Consider the following 15,735-nt stretch of genomic DNA (forward strand, 5'->3'; position numbering starts at 1 on the left):
CTATAAAATGCTACCATTATAATTAACACATGAACACGTCACAGAAAGAGACACATATAATTGTCCAATTATTATTTTATTACAATAGTCAGTTGTTTCCAGGGACATTTTAATTATTGGAAAATCTTACATCTCAGCTCCAAAATGCAGAATTGTTTTGTGTTTCAGATCCAGTAACAAAAGGAGTAACGTCGGTCAGCAGAGTTTCGTTGCCGTCCATTCCTCAGAGTTCATGGACAGAACTGTGAGGATCAGGGAGATTCTGAATGTCACAGTTTTGAATCAGACTAAAGTAAAACGTGACGAACTCCTCGTAGTTCTTTATGGAGATCCTTTCGTTGATGCCATGGAGTCTAATAAACAGAAAAACTGTTTAGCTGAGTCCTCTCTTTATTCTTTTTCAGTGTGTTAGACAAACAATATTCTTACCTCTTAGTGTCACCTGGTTTTAACCAGAGAGGTATAAAGCGATAAATATCCTTGGTCAGGTCCTTGAAGTGTCGACTGTCTGTGTTCGCAGTACACATCCCTGCAAATTCAAACATGATATCAAAAAGATCCTACAGTTTAAATGATAACACCCAAATAAACCATTATGCCATAAAATCTATCTTGACTCTACCTGGAGCAACTGTAACTGTTGGAAAGTTATCCAACACAGTTTTCTTAATGATCTGGAAGCCAAAGGACTTTTCATCCGAAGAGCTGACGGGCTCAGGGTCAAACCCATTAATGAGCTCTATCTTCACACGCGTATCTCCCACTGTGGAATGGATATGGTCCATTGCCTGGATGAGACGGCACACATTTTAATCCTCTCACAGTATTTCATGGAGACGTCAGGGATTTTCGGAGGAGAAGAAGGACATGTTTGACTCTACCTCTTTTAAAGACTGTGCTGGGTGGATTCGCATATTGATGTAAGCTTCAGCAAGGGAGGGGATGACATTCAACTGCAAAGGAGGAGGGCTGGTTATCATTTTGTTATTCTGTGAATACCTTAAAACTTATTATATTAAACTGTACCTTGACTCCTGCATTAAACATGGTGACTGCTGTGGTCGTCCTTATAAAACTGTTGGTTTCTGGTTTTCTTTCCATGAACCTGGAACACAGGACATACTAATTGGATTAATTCCAAAAGTCTCAGTCAGAAGAAGACGTGCAGAATTAATCTGAGGAAATTATCACCTGGCAACGATCGGAGAGAAGAGCCACAAATTTGACAATATGAACTTCAGTGGAAACCTGAACTGAAGTCAAAGAATGAGAAACAATGGGGAGAAGATGTAAAATGCTACGAGTTTTGATGAGAAGTTGGTTCTGCTTACCTTGTGGGCCAGCTGTTCAAAGGTTCCACGTTCAGGCCCATAACCAAACACCGTCGGCATAGGGTTCTCCTCCAGGCTGAGGAAAGAGCATGAAAGTGACAATGAAAGTCTTTGTAAGTCTTTTTCTAAATACCGTGGTATAAGGCAGTAGGACTTGGTTACAATAGCAGGGTTGTGTAGAGAACCCTTGACAAGATCTCATAAATATATACGTCTCTGACTGTAAATAAAGATGGACAAATCGAATCATTTCAGAATATCGATGTTGCATGAAAACCGACCAGAATACAGTGAACCGTACATTCCTCTCACCTTTTGACTGCTGCAGCCAAGATCCCGATGGTGGTCTCCCTGGGAGGCATCGAGGCGTGACCAGGGACCATAGACACACTCAGCTTTACAGTGGCCATTCCCTTTTCACTTAACCCAATTCTGCAAAAGTTGGACACACACACACACACACACACACACACACACACACACACACACACACACACACACACACACACACACACACACACACACACACACACACACACACACACAAACAAACAAACAAACAAACAAACAAACAAACAAACAAACAAACAAACAAACAAACACACACACAAACACACACAACACACAAGGGTGTCTTTTCAATTTAATGGATTTAACTTTACACCCAGGTTTAAACTTTTATTGAGATGTCAGGCTTGAACCTTTTTCCTCAGCAAAATAAGCAAATATCATGCAGAGTCGCTAATTACATCCGAGAATGGCAGATTCTTACAGAGCGGCAGGTCCCTCGAGACCAGGGAAGACTCCATCTATTAGAGCCAGGCCCTCGTCCAGGACGAAGGACAGCTGCACACCACGCTGTTTCAGCACCCGCACGATGTTCACTGCCCCATTCAAACCAAAAACCTGCAAAAAGAAATAGGGACAGACGCATACATATATACATAATATAATATGTTAAATGTTAGGTTAGTTCACATTTTCAGGATAGTGTTATGATTGTTTTAAGTACTTCTTCATCATGGCCGAGACCGATGTAAAAGCCTCTGCGTGGAGCATAGCCTTTTCCAAGCAAGTATTCCAGCGCCTCAAGTATTCCCTGGAAAACATAAAACATATTAGTTGATCCTCGCTAGTATGTGACTGTATTCCAGGTACTACTCAGAACACTCAATTCATTATCTCACCATTAAAGAGCTCTTGTCGTCCATGGCTCCTCTGCCATAGATGTATCCATCTATCACCTCAGCGGAAAACGGTGGGGCCAGCCAGTCGTCTGACTCTGAGGCAGGTACCACATCGATGTGGGCCAGCAGCAGGTACGGCACCAGGTCAGGCTGGGATCCTTCCACCCTGAACAGGTGGCTGTAGTTCGCCACCAGCTCATGATGAACCAGGCTCGAAGAGAAAACCCTGGGGAAGGCTGTCACAGAAAGAAGCGATGGAGTCTAGAGGTGGAGCACTGCCCGTTTCCCACATGAAGGTCAGTTCAACACTATAACAGCTGTATAACATCTGCTGTAGCTCTGGTTGAGCCACATTCTAATGCCCGGTGTGTACGTGGCCGACCCCCCCCCCCCCCCCCCCAAACCCACACATCAAAAATGTTCTAGACCCGCCCCTGCTAATTGTCCAGTTCCCAGATAAAGTTGTGTGTGTATGTGTTATGTGTTTTGCTTGCGTTTTGTGTCTTAACTGCGTGTGTGTTGGTGTGTGTGTTTGTATGTATTTTGCTTGCATTGTGTGTGTTTTAAGTTTGTTCGTGTGCGAGTTAGTGTGTTGTTTGTGTGAGTTTTATGTGTCTGTACTAGTGTTGCATTGTGTAGTGTGTCACAGCCACAGCCTCACTACATTTAGTGCCAGTCATACCTTGGCGGGAGAACCTGTCAAACCTGTGTTGTGTGTATATGTCTGTATGTTGTCTGTGTGTGTGTGTGTGTGTGTGTGTGTGTGTGTCTGTTGGTTGTTTGTGTGTGTGTCCTTGTGTATATGCGTGTTGTGTTTGATTGTTGTCTGTGTGTGTTGTTTGTGTCCTTGTGTTTGTGTATTGTGTTTGAGTTTGTCTGTGTTGTGTGTCTGTATGTGTGTGCTTATCCTTTTGCTTATGTGTTTGTATGCGTGTTGCGTTGTGTTCTGCTGTGTTGTGTCACAGCCACAAACTCGCTGCATCTAGTGCCGGTCGTACCTTGGCGGAGGAACCTGTCAAAGTGAAGCAGCGCGGTGGTGTTGATGTCCTCCGCGGATGTGGACACGGTGCGGATCCGGATCGCCTCTAGATGGAAGAAGGGAGGGGGGGTGGGGAGGACAGCGGGTTGTCGGAGGCGTTGTCTCCACGTGCTTGTCAGACGGAAACAACTCACTCGCATTTACCTCTCAGCCGCGTCACCAGCTCCCGTCTGTGGTCGAGGTCCAACTCCAGCGAGATGTTGTCCGTCTTCTCCCAGCGCGCGAGCTGGAGTCCGTGGTTTCCGTCCAGAGACAGCGTCCTGATTGACGCCACCGTCAGTAGCAGTGACACGACGAGGAGGAAGCTGCACGAGACGATCTTTAAAAACTTGACGGGTTTGAACCGCGGACCTGGTTCCGTCATTGTTTATTTGTGGGCGACAGCGAAAAGTGGATCGGTATCAATGCGCGGACCGGGTCAAAGTCTATGGTGCAGCGCCGCCTGCAGGCCTGCAGACAAATCACAGCCTCAGAGTGACACTTCCCCTTTTTTTAAAGTCACAATAATGTTCAATCCTTCAATTCCAAGCTTCTACATCTTCAACATGCATGAAAATGAACATAAAAAATACATTAAAGCCTTGCTATAATGATATAATAAAATGTATATAAAGTATGAAGCGGAAGTTCCTTTATTGAAGTAAGATTTAATTATTTTCTTTAAAAAAATAATGCACATAGACAAACTGTGGCATCAATTACGATCAGGTTACACAAAAAGTACACAATTTGACAAAATATTCAGATCTTGTGTATGAGATTGTTTTTACCACAGAGACCAGATTGGAATCAATTACATAAGCAAAATATTAAAAAATGTAGAAGTGTTTGCTCCAATGCAGACGTACAAATAGTCAGTAAATGGCAAAAGTGATAAATTAATACAGTGTGTGCTCCCTGAAGACAATCCAAGACAAAGTTATCATAACATGCATCAACAAAAAAAGAAGTAATGTGACATCTGTAAGTTTATAAAAATCACAGTTACTCCTGTTCAGAAAGTGCTGGTGTGTGTTGTGTCTTGCCACGAACGGCCCTGAGTGACTTGTCCTAAACCAACGCATAAACGAGGTAGAGGACGCACGCCATGACCATGAAGAACAGTAACCGTATGTGGATGGGCACCAGGCGGCGCTCCACCTCCCGTCTCTCAAGGGTCGTGGGACTGAACGGGGTGTCCGGGTACGCATACTGCACAGGTCTGCCCGCGGCCCCCTTGATGGGTCTCCGACGAGTGGCGCTGAAACAGTGGTGGATACATGTGCTGATAATCTGATCACAGAACTGCCCGTCATGTGTTTCCTGTACTTCTGTGCAATCTACTCGTCATTCAGAGACAACACCGGAAGAGAACGAGGACTTACTATATACCCGTGGGTGTGGTCTCAGCGGGGAGCAAGTCCTTGAAGGTATCGATCACAGGCTCCCGAGGTGGCTGGAGGAGAAAGAAGCGAGTTAGTGACAAACAGAGAGAAACGGGAACAAAACGTCCCGGACATCAGTGTCCCACAGAGACCCAGGGCCAGCCAGTCAGGCACAGGAAGGAACAGGGTGACAGGTCATGAAATAACTGGAGATCCTACACACACACACACACACTGAGAGAAATGTCCAAACTGAGCAACTGTCCACTCAGACACTTTCACAGCTCAGAAGTATCCGAAGCGTTCAGGTGAGGGCTGGCACAGCAGGTAGAGGCCTGATGCAAGGTTAGGATTCTGCTGCTGAGATTCACGTGTGTCTGTTTACAGCGACATCGACAAAGGAGACATCTTCGTCTGTGTCTTCTTCATGTGTGGAAGCAGTTTTTCATGTGGAGTAATTTGTAATTATCACTATGGAGAATATGCAGGGATTCACCCGAGTTCAGTGCTTGTCTGAAAGCAGCTACAGTGAAATTGACACATGAAAGGATTCACAACACAGTGTGTTCTCAACCGCCCCCCCCCCCCCCAATCAAGTCACAAGGAATAAAAAAAAGCGAGAAGATGCATGTGCCTTCATTCCCCGTTCCTGAGGGGAAGTCCCGGGGGTGCAGTACACAGAGCGGTTCTTCATGGAGCTGCTGTCCACAACTGGCGTGTCCAGCTGAGGGGAGGAGACGCAACAGTTTAGAGGAATTTTCTTTACGCCTCCAGCGAAACGTCTCCAGCACCGAAACCAACACCACCACCACCACGGTTTGTGCTCAAAGTGTGACTGAACGACGTGTGAGCTCTGTACTGACCCGGCTGGACCCTGACCCATGCTCCTGCACATCGCTCGCATCGAACTCTCTCACTGTGTTCGAGCTAGTGGAGAGGGACCCCCGACTCTCCATCTGTCATTCGGAGTGAGAATGCACATCACTGATTACTTACACCCAAAGAATTAAATGAAATGACGGCGTAATTTGAGCAGATGTGGACTAAACACTTTCCTCCTCGACCATTTCAGTGATGCTGAAGACCTGAGAGGAAAATGAGGAGGAAGCGTCGGCCACAACCGTCTGTGATCCAGCTTGAACCTGCAAGGATTAGCATGATTATCCTGTTCACAGCCACAAAAACATAAACCAGTCACCAGCCGTGTTGCACACCAGTGAGATACCAAAGCCCATCCCTGTCAAAAGACCCAAAAAATAGACCCCTTTAGTGGCTTGAGAATGAAGCTCAATGAAGTTACGGCCTAAGAAAGGAATGCAGAGAATTCAAAATCCACAAGAGACGCAGTGTAAGACCAGCCTACCCCTGATCCTAATCCTGGGCAGTGATCTACAGAGGATGCTCTGCTAATTCCTGCAGGAATCTGCGAGCAGCGAGGCCGACTCGGCTCTGATGATTTTAATGCATTCCCTGAATTCCACACGGGACCAGGCTCCTTGTTCCTAGAAGCGCGAGCACGCTGCAAAAGGCCAACGGGGTCGAACACAGAAATAAGAAAAACAGAATCAGTTTCCCCTGAAGATCCTGTTGGACGGAATCGTGTGCAGTCACTCCAGATATCTGTGGTATTTACCAGTCTGGATGAAGGTAAAAAGCACTGTGGGTAAAAAAAGTCTCCTCTCTGAAAACACAAGTAAAGAAAACACACACACACACACACACACTGACTCATAATGCCAGTTGACAGTGAAACCTGTACCATTACAATAAGTAACCACTAAGTGGCACTGTAAGGACTTTTTATAAATCCAGCAAATGATGAAAAGTTTGCTCCCAATTTTCACATAAGTTCAAGAGACAAACTTCCAATCATTGACCAAAGGGATGACGCCCTGCTGATGGTTGTCTCACCTGGATGCTCCCTGGCTGAGCCTCGTCCGACTGCTCAGTCGCTTCCTGCTTTTCTTCCTCAGCACCTGGACAAGTCCCTAAAAAACACACAAAGCACATGATTCCCAACAATTACAAAACCACGAAGACGGAAAATGCTAGACGAATAAACCCCAGAATAATTCAGGTCACATACCTGACTCTGCATCATCGTCCTCCCCGTTTTCCTCCTCCTCCTCTTCTTCACTGGCCGAGTACATCACCTTCTCTGCTCCTTTAAGTAGGTTGCAGCCATTGGACCGGAGCAGTCTGCTGAGCTTCTTCTGATACAAAGCCCTGGTGGTGGCTAGCGTATACAAAATATACAATCAGTTTTTTTATAATAGGGGTAAAGAGAAGGTGACAGTTTCACATGCAACCTCACCGACTATGGGCCCGGGTTTGAACCCGAGTCGGAGCAGCGCGGCCTTGAGGTCGTCGTCAGTCAAACCGCTCGGGTCAGGCATCTCTGCTTCCTCTGGATTCTCCTCCTTTTCCTTACAAAACCAAATTAACCGCATCAACTGAATCTTGGTTTGAACCATGACAGAGGCTGGAGCATGTTCCAGGAGTGCGATTGTAGAGCATTACAAAACAACAGCTGGAGGCTGCAGCCTACAAATGTTTTCAATATCCATCTTATCTCAGTGTAAATCTCCTGTTTTCACATCTGCCCGATCAGCAGAATAACCGGTTCCGAAGTTTCTTCATCAGTCTCATGAAGCATAATGTTTCACGGTCAGTTTTAATGCCACATTAAACCCTGGCTTCCTGTCACTTTACATAACAACGAGTTTCATTGCTATGTAAAAACACTGGTATCAGATCAGCACTCAGTATTTTCTGAAAGGATATATCAGAAGAGAAAAGGTTGGTTTTGTGCAACCTCCAATGTGATAGGCAAAGAAAATATTACATCACACATAAGATGATGTATAGGATTTTATAACAACACGTTAATATTATCATTTACCGTTTTATTTTCTCCTCAGCTGTTTATATATATATTTAGTTATATAAACTTTATTTACTATTTTAAATTTAAATTTTATTCTATTTTATTCTATTTCTATTTTATTTTAAAGGTTGTAATTAATGGAGCATTGCTAGAAGAGAGCCTGAGACTCAAGCATTTCACTGCCAGTGACAGCTTAATGTTATTGTTATGCATTTGAATCTCTTGAAATCTTGAAATCTGGAACCTTGAATTTACCCAATAGACTCGATAAATCAGTGCATCATATGTTATTGTTATTGAACTTGACATGTGTAGACACATTCAGCCCAGCAACCCATAAGACAAGGTTAATGATCCCTGATGGAAAACACTCAAATATTAGTTCAGCTGCAGCTAACAATTGTTTTTATTGATTAATCTGATTATTTACTCAATCATTTCATCTATGAAAAGTGAAAAACGAGAACGTTCCCCACAGATCGATGTCTGCAGTCCAACAGTTAATTTGATTTATAAACACATTAATATACTGCCGATTCATTTCTCTCAGTGTTTCTTTGACTAATCCCTCGAGCTCTAAATAGCAGTTTGGGGTCCAGAGTGCAAAACCGATTTCTAAATACATAACTCTACCCTGACTAGTTGGTTTTATGCTGCATGTCATTCCACCACATGACGCCGACTTAAAGACAGTTCCGAGCGCCGTGCTCGTCCCTGCACACACGAGTGAGGGCGACAGGTGCAGCAAGCATATGCATGAGAGGGTAACAGCAGCCGCCAGCTACTGAGACGTCTCATGTAAACCTAAACCAACCATACAGCTGGTGGCTTAGTGGTCAAGGACCTCCAGTGAGAGGAGCGTTTGGCAGCAGTGACCCAGATATCTCCCCCTCCTCCACCTCCACACCTAGTCACCTCATTGGTTCAAATCAGGTCAAACCTCCTCATTATCTGCTCGACGGCCCCTAGATATCACAGACGATTGTTGATGTTTTAAAAAAGTGTTTAAATGTATTTGCAAGTGAGGAAAATAACTAAGAACATTTACAAATAAAAAAAATTTAACTGCCATCTCTTGTCTTAAGTATAATTTTGAGGTACTTGTACTTTACTATTATAATTCAATTTGAGCTTTTGCTTTTAATGACATTTATTCAAAGGTTTACCGACGATTACTTTTCAGATTAGGATTTTAGACAAACAACAGAAAAAAATATAAAAATATTTATAATATCTTGCTAAATAAAATCACAACGTTGGTTTTGTTGCTGCAATGATTTATATGTAATTAATTTTAAACTTTAAAAATATATCCTGAAAAGCACAAAGTTTTCTAACTTCACTCTGCACCATTGACTGTTTATAAAAAAAAGCTCTGCACCACAACGTCTAGCACACGAACAATAACAAGTGACCGTATATCATTGAACTGTTTGAGGAGGACTCGCTAACAACATAGAATACTTTCGAAGTAACTCTGGAGCATCAGCACAGGCCGAGGAAACAAGTTTTAATAACTTCAAATAAACAAGATTTCCTCTCACGTCCTCTCTGATGCAGCTTGTGACCCTTTGGAGGGTTGCAGTCCCCAGGTTGGGAAGCACAGGACTACACTGTTTTATTGTGTATGAAGTGGTTAGAATTTGCTTGAACTCAACGTATATTTTTAAGCACCGGACTATTCCTTGCTTCTTCCACTGACACTGTGCAGAACCTGTTTTTTTAAACACCACATCTTCACATGAACACACGTCAGTGAACTCACAGCTTTATCTTGAATGTCTTCTTCCTCGTCGCTTGAAAAATCTACAGCGTTCCTCTGGTCGATGTGTTTCAGGTGCAGCTTCCCATTGTGCCTGACGAAATCTGATCTGAGTCTAGATTTAGACAGAAGAGCGGGTTCCTCCACTAACACCGGCATGGCACACTACGACGACAACCGTCAATCTTCAGCGGCTTGGTGGGTTTTTATATTTTCATATAAGTGGAGAAGAGTCTTTAAAGTGTTGATGAAGCCGGAGGAGCTGCAGAGGGAAGCTGCTCCTTCTCAGCTCTGAGAATAACACACTGAACCCAGAACAGCTGCAGCCAATGACTTGATTGACAGCAAGAAGCTCAACATGGCACAAGACAAGTCGGTAAACAAACAAACAAACAAACAAGCTGCTGATCCTTAAACTTCACATTTACATATAAAATTGATATAAAATCATGAAACCGAAAAAAATAATATCCTAAATCATATATTGGGTTTACTCCAAAAAATAAAGCGTTGACTTTATTTATTACATTTACTTACGTATTACAATTTAATGCTACATTGTACTGTTTACTTCATTTATTTGGCAAACAGTTACTCATCAGTTTAAGATTTTAGCCTTTAAAAAAACGATGTAATAATAATAATAATGCAAATTTTGATCTATACAACATTTCTCAAAGCAAGGTTACAAAGTGCTTCACAATATATGGAAAGAAGCGACACAGAACAAAACGGAGCAGAGGGAAGTGTTCAATTCAATTTTATTTTTATAGTAAGAACATTTCATTGATCATTTAAGTCACATGCTTCATCACATTTTGCTTTTGTAAAATTTCTGTTAATTTACACACTGCCTGTTTTTTTGGTCACAGCCGGTTTTCACTGAAAATCCCATTGTTAGCAGTTACTTGGTAAATATAACATAAAGCAGCTTATGAGACAGATATTTCCCGAAGGAGCGGGTGGACACCAGAAACAGAGCTGGATTAATTCTACTGTCGCTCTGTAATTTGTGGAAATAACTTAACAATTTGAACGGTGATTTAATATCAATGCTGGTTTCACTGCTTATTTCTGCTGCCCCCAACTGGCCAAACAACTTTAAAATATAATTCCAATGCCAGTCGACTGTATGTTTACCTTTGACATCCGGGTTTGACCCAGGCTTTTGGAGTTGTGGCGTCTCCGGTGCCTCCTGCTGGTGCATGTTTACTGGAGTGATGCATCCAGTTAGTGCAGCATGTACAAGAACTGGCTTCTTTTTTTAATAACACCTGTTTACAGATATAGAAAGACAGAAAGACAGAAAGAAAGAAAGAAAGAAATACAGAAAGAACATGTGTTCAGGTAATTGTCCTTGAAGCAGGGAGGACTAGAAGTGCCACTGAGGACTTTTTGCCCCTTAACAGAACCCTGCAGGAGACATCTGTTCCGGCAAACATGTTGATTATCTGAATAAGTTGCTCGGAAAAAGAACTAATTAAATCTTCTTCTCGGTCACGGTTAACTTCACCAGGGCTCTTCCCCAAAAGGCGTGATTATTGGACCCCAGGTGACTGTACAAACTAAAACTCAACAACCCATACACCCCCAACATCTGGTGGTGGTAAAACACGTCCCGGTTTTACTGTGTACTACTACTACAACAAATAAAATAAGCATTACACAAAAGCTGTGTACGTCAAAGATACTGTTCGAGATTTTTGAGTTGAAGAGATTGTGCGTTTACTGTTGTTGACTTGTGAATTGAACCATCTCTAAATTTGATCTAAAAACATTATCCATTATTTATCTTTGAGGGTCGCACACTGACACTGGATGAGAGGCGGGGTTACACACATGCCACCAACATACCACAGGGCTGACACACAAAGACCAACAACACGCTCACACCTAATGGGAAATTTCTGTGGGAGGAAGCTGAAAACTCAAAGGCCTCAAAGGCCTCGGCCACCGGTCAGATTCAAACCCTGGAACCGTCTTGTTGTGAGTCAAGCGTGTTAACAACTTTTCCACCGTGCCGCCCATCAACATATTGTGATGCTAGGAAAACAAGATGTGTTTTCAGTGGGTTTTCCAATCAAGTTCACAGTAATGACAGAGAGCTACTACAATGTTAAGGCTAAATATCTCTTTGAAAGATATACTTGACATGGAAGTATATAAGAATGTATATGATTAATGTTGTTCTCTGGTCTCAATCAAATTAAGCAATAATAATGTTAAAATGAAAATGAAAATTACAGGTATCTCTATCACTACATTTAGACATAATAATTTAATTTTTCAAACTGGTACAGTCTGCATCTAAAAGAAGGGTCAAACCTGGATCACCCAAACATGGCAAATGATTTATGGAGGAGAAAGTGAAAGTCCTCTTGGCTGGAAAGGCTGGATACTCAGACAGTTTGCCTACAGGACTTTTTGAAACACTTTTCTTTATTTGTTACCTCTGAGTGGGACTGTATTCTCAGTCTTCACATGTTATCATCAGGTCATCACTGTAAAGTTATCATTTTCTACAATTACACACGTCTTGAACACAGGAACCACTGAAATGTCACCAGGCTAATAAAAGCAACAAGAAAAACGGTATTGCAGCTGGTCGCCAGACAGGCTTATCTATTATTTAAATTATTATCTTAAAGTATCTGCAGCAATGATATAGGTGTAATTCTTTCAGGGTGAGTGACAATGTATTATTGTTGTTTGTGGTTGATTCAGGTTTTTCAGAGCTTTATCTTTAAAGAGTAAAGATGTCTTACACCTACACAGGTGCCATAGAAAACATTTCAATACTTTTGCAAGAGACTAAGGGGGGTGATCAGCAAGAGAGGCTTACTGACCTACTCAGTCTAGTTCTAACCTTTGGGTTCTATTGTCCGCTAACTTAGTTTGAACCTTTGCATCGAATAGAAAAGCCCATTAAAGGCGTTTTAATATTCAAAACTGTGTCAAAAAGTTGAAAACAGTCCCTCGGTTGAGAGTCCACCGTGTATCCAATGGCTTTAAACCCTACATGACGAGTTAGAGAGAACTCACATAGGAATAGAAAGCCATAAGACACAGTTGTGGGGTGATTCCGAGGACAATAACAGAAAATCACCAACGCAGAGGGAAATCGTGCAGTTAGAGCTGAAAGCTTGAACACAAGGGAGGAGAACAAAAATCGGGTTATGTTGCGGAGAGCATTCAGGATTCAAAACTCACATCCGCATGAATAATTAACTAAAGCAACTTGAAGTATTCATCTGAGGCCCTGGGGGAGACGAGGGAAACTGTCTTGTGAGTCTTCAGACAGTAGAAATTGTATTTCTCACAGTACAAACTGAAATAAATTGACCCCTATATCGAGGCTTGAATCTAACAGCAACATCCTGCGAGCCATTCAATTCCTCTGGGGGGGGTGTAGAGTACTCTTTGATTAAAAATTCAGTTTTAAATCAATGTCCAAGGGGAAAAGGTACAATGTTAATCAAAAGGATTTTGTTTCTGAATTCAAAACAGATTACGTAAACTCTTTCTATATTCTGGAGCAACCCCCTGCTTGACTTCCTCAAGCACAAAGGAGAGCATTACCTCAGCATTTTAATTCATCCACTGAGCACAGGAAGCTTTGCAGTTTTTTATTAACAACCAAATATGTTTTTGCAAGCTGAGGATCACCAATGCACAGAAACACCACCGCTGTGATTTAGGGATTTAATTACAGGTCTATTCAAGCTCCTGTGACTTTTTAGCCCCTGATGAATCAGAATAGAAAAAACTGCATCCCGAATTAATTCAGTGTCTTCTCCAAACATTGAACTCGAACCAGACACCAGACTGTTTACCACTCTCCTAAGCCCCAAACTGCTGGAAGCGCTCTGGGCCGTGTTCAGCCCCTCGGTGAGAGCCGCAGCACTCGAGCTACGCGGCCCAAATCTCCTCTCCCAGATGTCTGCTTCGGGAAAACAGTAGCCTTTATCAAAACATGAAAAAATCCCGCGGACAGGGAGGAAACGGGCTACTACGGAGGACAGAGGAGGCATTTGTTGACATTGTATCAAGAGCAACGCCGAGGTATGTGAGGCGCAGAGGGGCCAGGTATTTGTCAGTCAGTGTTTCTTGTGCTTTTGCTGTCTCCAACCCAAACAACAAAAGCCCCATTGAGGCAGCCTGGTCTTTTTTTTTCTTCTCTTTTCGCCCTGAACAAGCACACAAAGCTTCCTGTACTCGGGCTGCAACTGTCCAGGACTGAGAAAAGCCCTCCTAGCCATCTTTGTGTGCACCTGTTTCAAGCAAGGCAAGGAAGTGAAACACTTTGTCGGATAGTTTCACATCTTTCCCGGGTATTTCACTTCTTCTATCGTGTAGTTCTAACTTTTCTCTATGATAACTTTAATCAAAAGAGATAAAACAGGGTGAGGTTATGACCCAAAAATCCAAATGTTCGATTGATATCTCATTGGCTTTATCCGCTGGATACTCACATGGAGTCGGACTGAGAATATTAACCACTGAAGTGTTCACTCAATCAGCCTTTTCCAGGTTTGGAGAAATAAAGGAGCACTGCCTCTGAGCTCCAGGGAGCCTGAGCTCCTCATGCATGTCTCAGCATAAATTAGTAAAGCCCCTGTGTCAGACTCTGTCCAGACAAGAAGGTGAATCTCAGCCACAGGGAGGATCATCTTTAATCCCTGAACATCGCTCACAGTCCCCTCTCTGCTGGGAACCATTTCAGGCAATCATCAGTGGCCAGATGTTTTCTTAATGGCTTTAGATCCAGGCCGTGGTTAATATATTGTTAATGCATTTGTCTGTTCTGTATGACAGGAGAAACCGAGCAGAGGGAAACAAATTGTCGATAAAATCCCAGAGTTTCATAATCAGACTTTGAATGTAAAGACGCAGACAGAGATAAAGGTCGACAGCACATTTCTTATTCTCTTCTCAGAACTCCCCCCTTTTTCATGCATTCAAAACCTCCCCTACAAGCATCTTCCAGTGGCCGACCGGAACAACCGGAACACACTGGAGCACTGCGCACAACACAGGAAAGCTTCAGAGCATCATTGAAGTTGCTTTCTTCTCCTGCTCACTGTCAGCCGTGATGCAGCTATTTCCCCCGGCACACTCCTCACTTCTCAAAGTAAACGGCGCCATGCAATCTCGGGCCGGATGCATTCTTATGCCATAAATCTGACTCTTACCTCCTGCTCCCTCTCCCTGCGTCCCTCCCTGGATCGAGTATGGCATCCCCCCCTTCAGCCTCATACTGTATGGAGAGACAATGGGTAGTGGAGGGGGGGGGGGGAGAGGAGGAGTTACTATGTGAGCAGGGGGGCTAGAGTGGGGAGACGGAGAGGGTAGAGAGTAAAAGCAGAATGAAAACTAGCAGGGAGAGGGAGAAAGGGGGGGGGGACTCAGAAGGGAGATCACTTGCTCACAATTCTCTCCGACCACAAATCTGACGAAACGTTACATGAATGGCAATTCTAGAAACAGCCCCCCTCTCTCTCTCTCTCTCTCTCTCTCTCTCTCTCTCTCTCCTCTCCTCTCCTCTCCTCTCCTCTCCTCTCCTCTCCTCACATGCGATGTCAGGGAGAAAAGGAAAATCCCTCTTCACGTGGGAAATGTAAGGGGGAAAAACAAGAGACTGTGAAAGAATGGCTCCCGGTTTTAAACAAGTCCCTTTCTTTGGCTTTCTTTGAATGAGTTCTTAAGATTCCAAGTTGGCAGAGGGCCCGTGGGTCCTGGATGGAGAAGAAGGGATAAAAGAGGGGCTGAGGTAGGGGGGCTGTCTATTGTGTTTGTTCCCTTCCTTTCAGCCGCTGGTACTCTGGTTGATCTTTGCAGCCACACGTTGAATATTCCAGTCACTTATCGCACGGCCGTGTACTGAAGACCCCATTTGCCTCTTGTGATTTTCATCTGGATCCGTGCACGTGTTTTCCCCCCATGCCACACACGGTTCTGTTTCTATCACTCTGCACAAGCAGCACAGGGACAGTTTGAGTGTTTGAAGTTCAGTGCCACAAGAAAAGAGCTGGGAGTCGGTGCTGGGGTCTGTAAAAGTCTCTTGGTGTGTGTTCAGGCCTCGTCTTTGTCCTCCGAGGGAGAATGCTGTTTGGTGAATGTGGGATGAAGACAGCAGGTGTTGAGTCCCCTCTCTGAGTCACAATC

The 15,735-nt window shown here is 43.5% G+C and overlaps 2 protein-coding genes across 3 annotated transcripts; both read right to left on the reverse strand.

Moving 5' to 3' along the window:
• Nucleotides 1-57: 57 nt before the first annotated feature.
• On the reverse strand, nt 58-3,981 carry LOC133957000 (N-fatty-acyl-amino acid synthase/hydrolase PM20D1.2-like). The gene is made up of 13 exons (XM_062392390.1): nt 3,702-3,981; nt 3,517-3,603; nt 2,519-2,754; nt 2,344-2,430; nt 2,104-2,237; nt 1,644-1,763; nt 1,332-1,407; nt 1,192-1,253; nt 1,027-1,105; nt 882-953; nt 623-788; nt 430-529; nt 58-353 (listed from the first exon to the last, which is right to left on the reverse strand). Exons 1-13 carry the CDS (start codon nt 3,919-3,921, stop codon nt 224-226), a joined length of 1,569 nt encoding a protein of 522 aa, XP_062248374.1. The 5' UTR covers nt 3,922-3,981; the 3' UTR covers nt 58-223.
• A 192-nt stretch (nt 3,982-4,173) lies between these two features.
• Nucleotides 4,174-9,880, reverse strand: LOC133956249 (lamina-associated polypeptide 2, isoforms beta/gamma-like). 2 transcript variants are annotated; one of them, XM_062391151.1, is made up of 11 exons: nt 9,574-9,880; nt 7,236-7,347; nt 7,008-7,157; nt 6,833-6,909; nt 6,555-6,602; nt 6,285-6,440; nt 5,977-6,063; nt 5,785-5,877; nt 5,556-5,645; nt 4,929-4,992; nt 4,174-4,797 (listed from the first exon to the last, which is right to left on the reverse strand). In XM_062391151.1, the coding sequence occupies exons 1-11, from the start codon at nt 9,727-9,729 to the stop codon at nt 4,436-4,438; spliced, it is 1,395 nt and encodes a 464-aa protein (XP_062247135.1). In that variant the 5' UTR covers nt 9,730-9,880; the 3' UTR covers nt 4,174-4,435. The 2 variants fall into 2 exon arrangements, with proteins under 2 accessions (XP_062247135.1, XP_062247136.1); XM_062391152.1 differs by having other exon boundaries at nt 4,458-4,797; nt 4,922-4,992.
• Nucleotides 9,881-15,735: the final 5,855 nt, after the last annotated feature.

This window comes from Platichthys flesus, chromosome 7, assembly GCF_949316205.1.
Source record: "Platichthys flesus chromosome 7, fPlaFle2.1, whole genome shotgun sequence".
NCBI lineage: Eukaryota > Metazoa > Chordata > Actinopteri > Pleuronectiformes > Pleuronectidae > Platichthys > Platichthys flesus.

What these genes read in the sequence shown, in the direction of transcription:
- LOC133956249 (XM_062391151.1), bottom strand. Translation starts at nt 9,729, where the DNA reads ATGCCGGTGTTAGTGGAGGAACCCGCTCTTCTGTCTAAATCTAGACTC. An exon ending in TCACTGAAATGGTCGAGGAG is followed by an intron (nt 5,878 to 5,976) that starts GAAAGTGTTTAG and finishes TCCGAATGACAG; the next exon opens with ATGGAGAGTCGGGGGTCCCT. An exon ending in CTCAGGAACGGGGAATGAAG is followed by an intron (nt 4,993 to 5,555) that starts GCACATGCATCT and finishes TTTCTCCTCCAG; the next exon opens with CCACCTCGGGAGCCTGTGAT.
- LOC133957000 (XM_062392390.1), bottom strand. Translation starts at nt 3,921, where the DNA reads ATGACGGAACCAGGTCCGCGGTTCAAACCCGTCAAGTTTTTAAAGATC. An exon ending in ACGACAAGAGCTCTTTAATG is followed by an intron (nt 2,431 to 2,518) that starts GTGAGATAATGA and finishes TATGTTTTCCAG; the next exon opens with GGAATACTTGAGGCGCTGGA. An exon ending in AACAGTTACAGTTGCTCCAG is followed by an intron (nt 530 to 622) that starts GTAGAGTCAAGA and finishes TTGAATTTGCAG; the next exon opens with GGATGTGTACTGCGAACACA.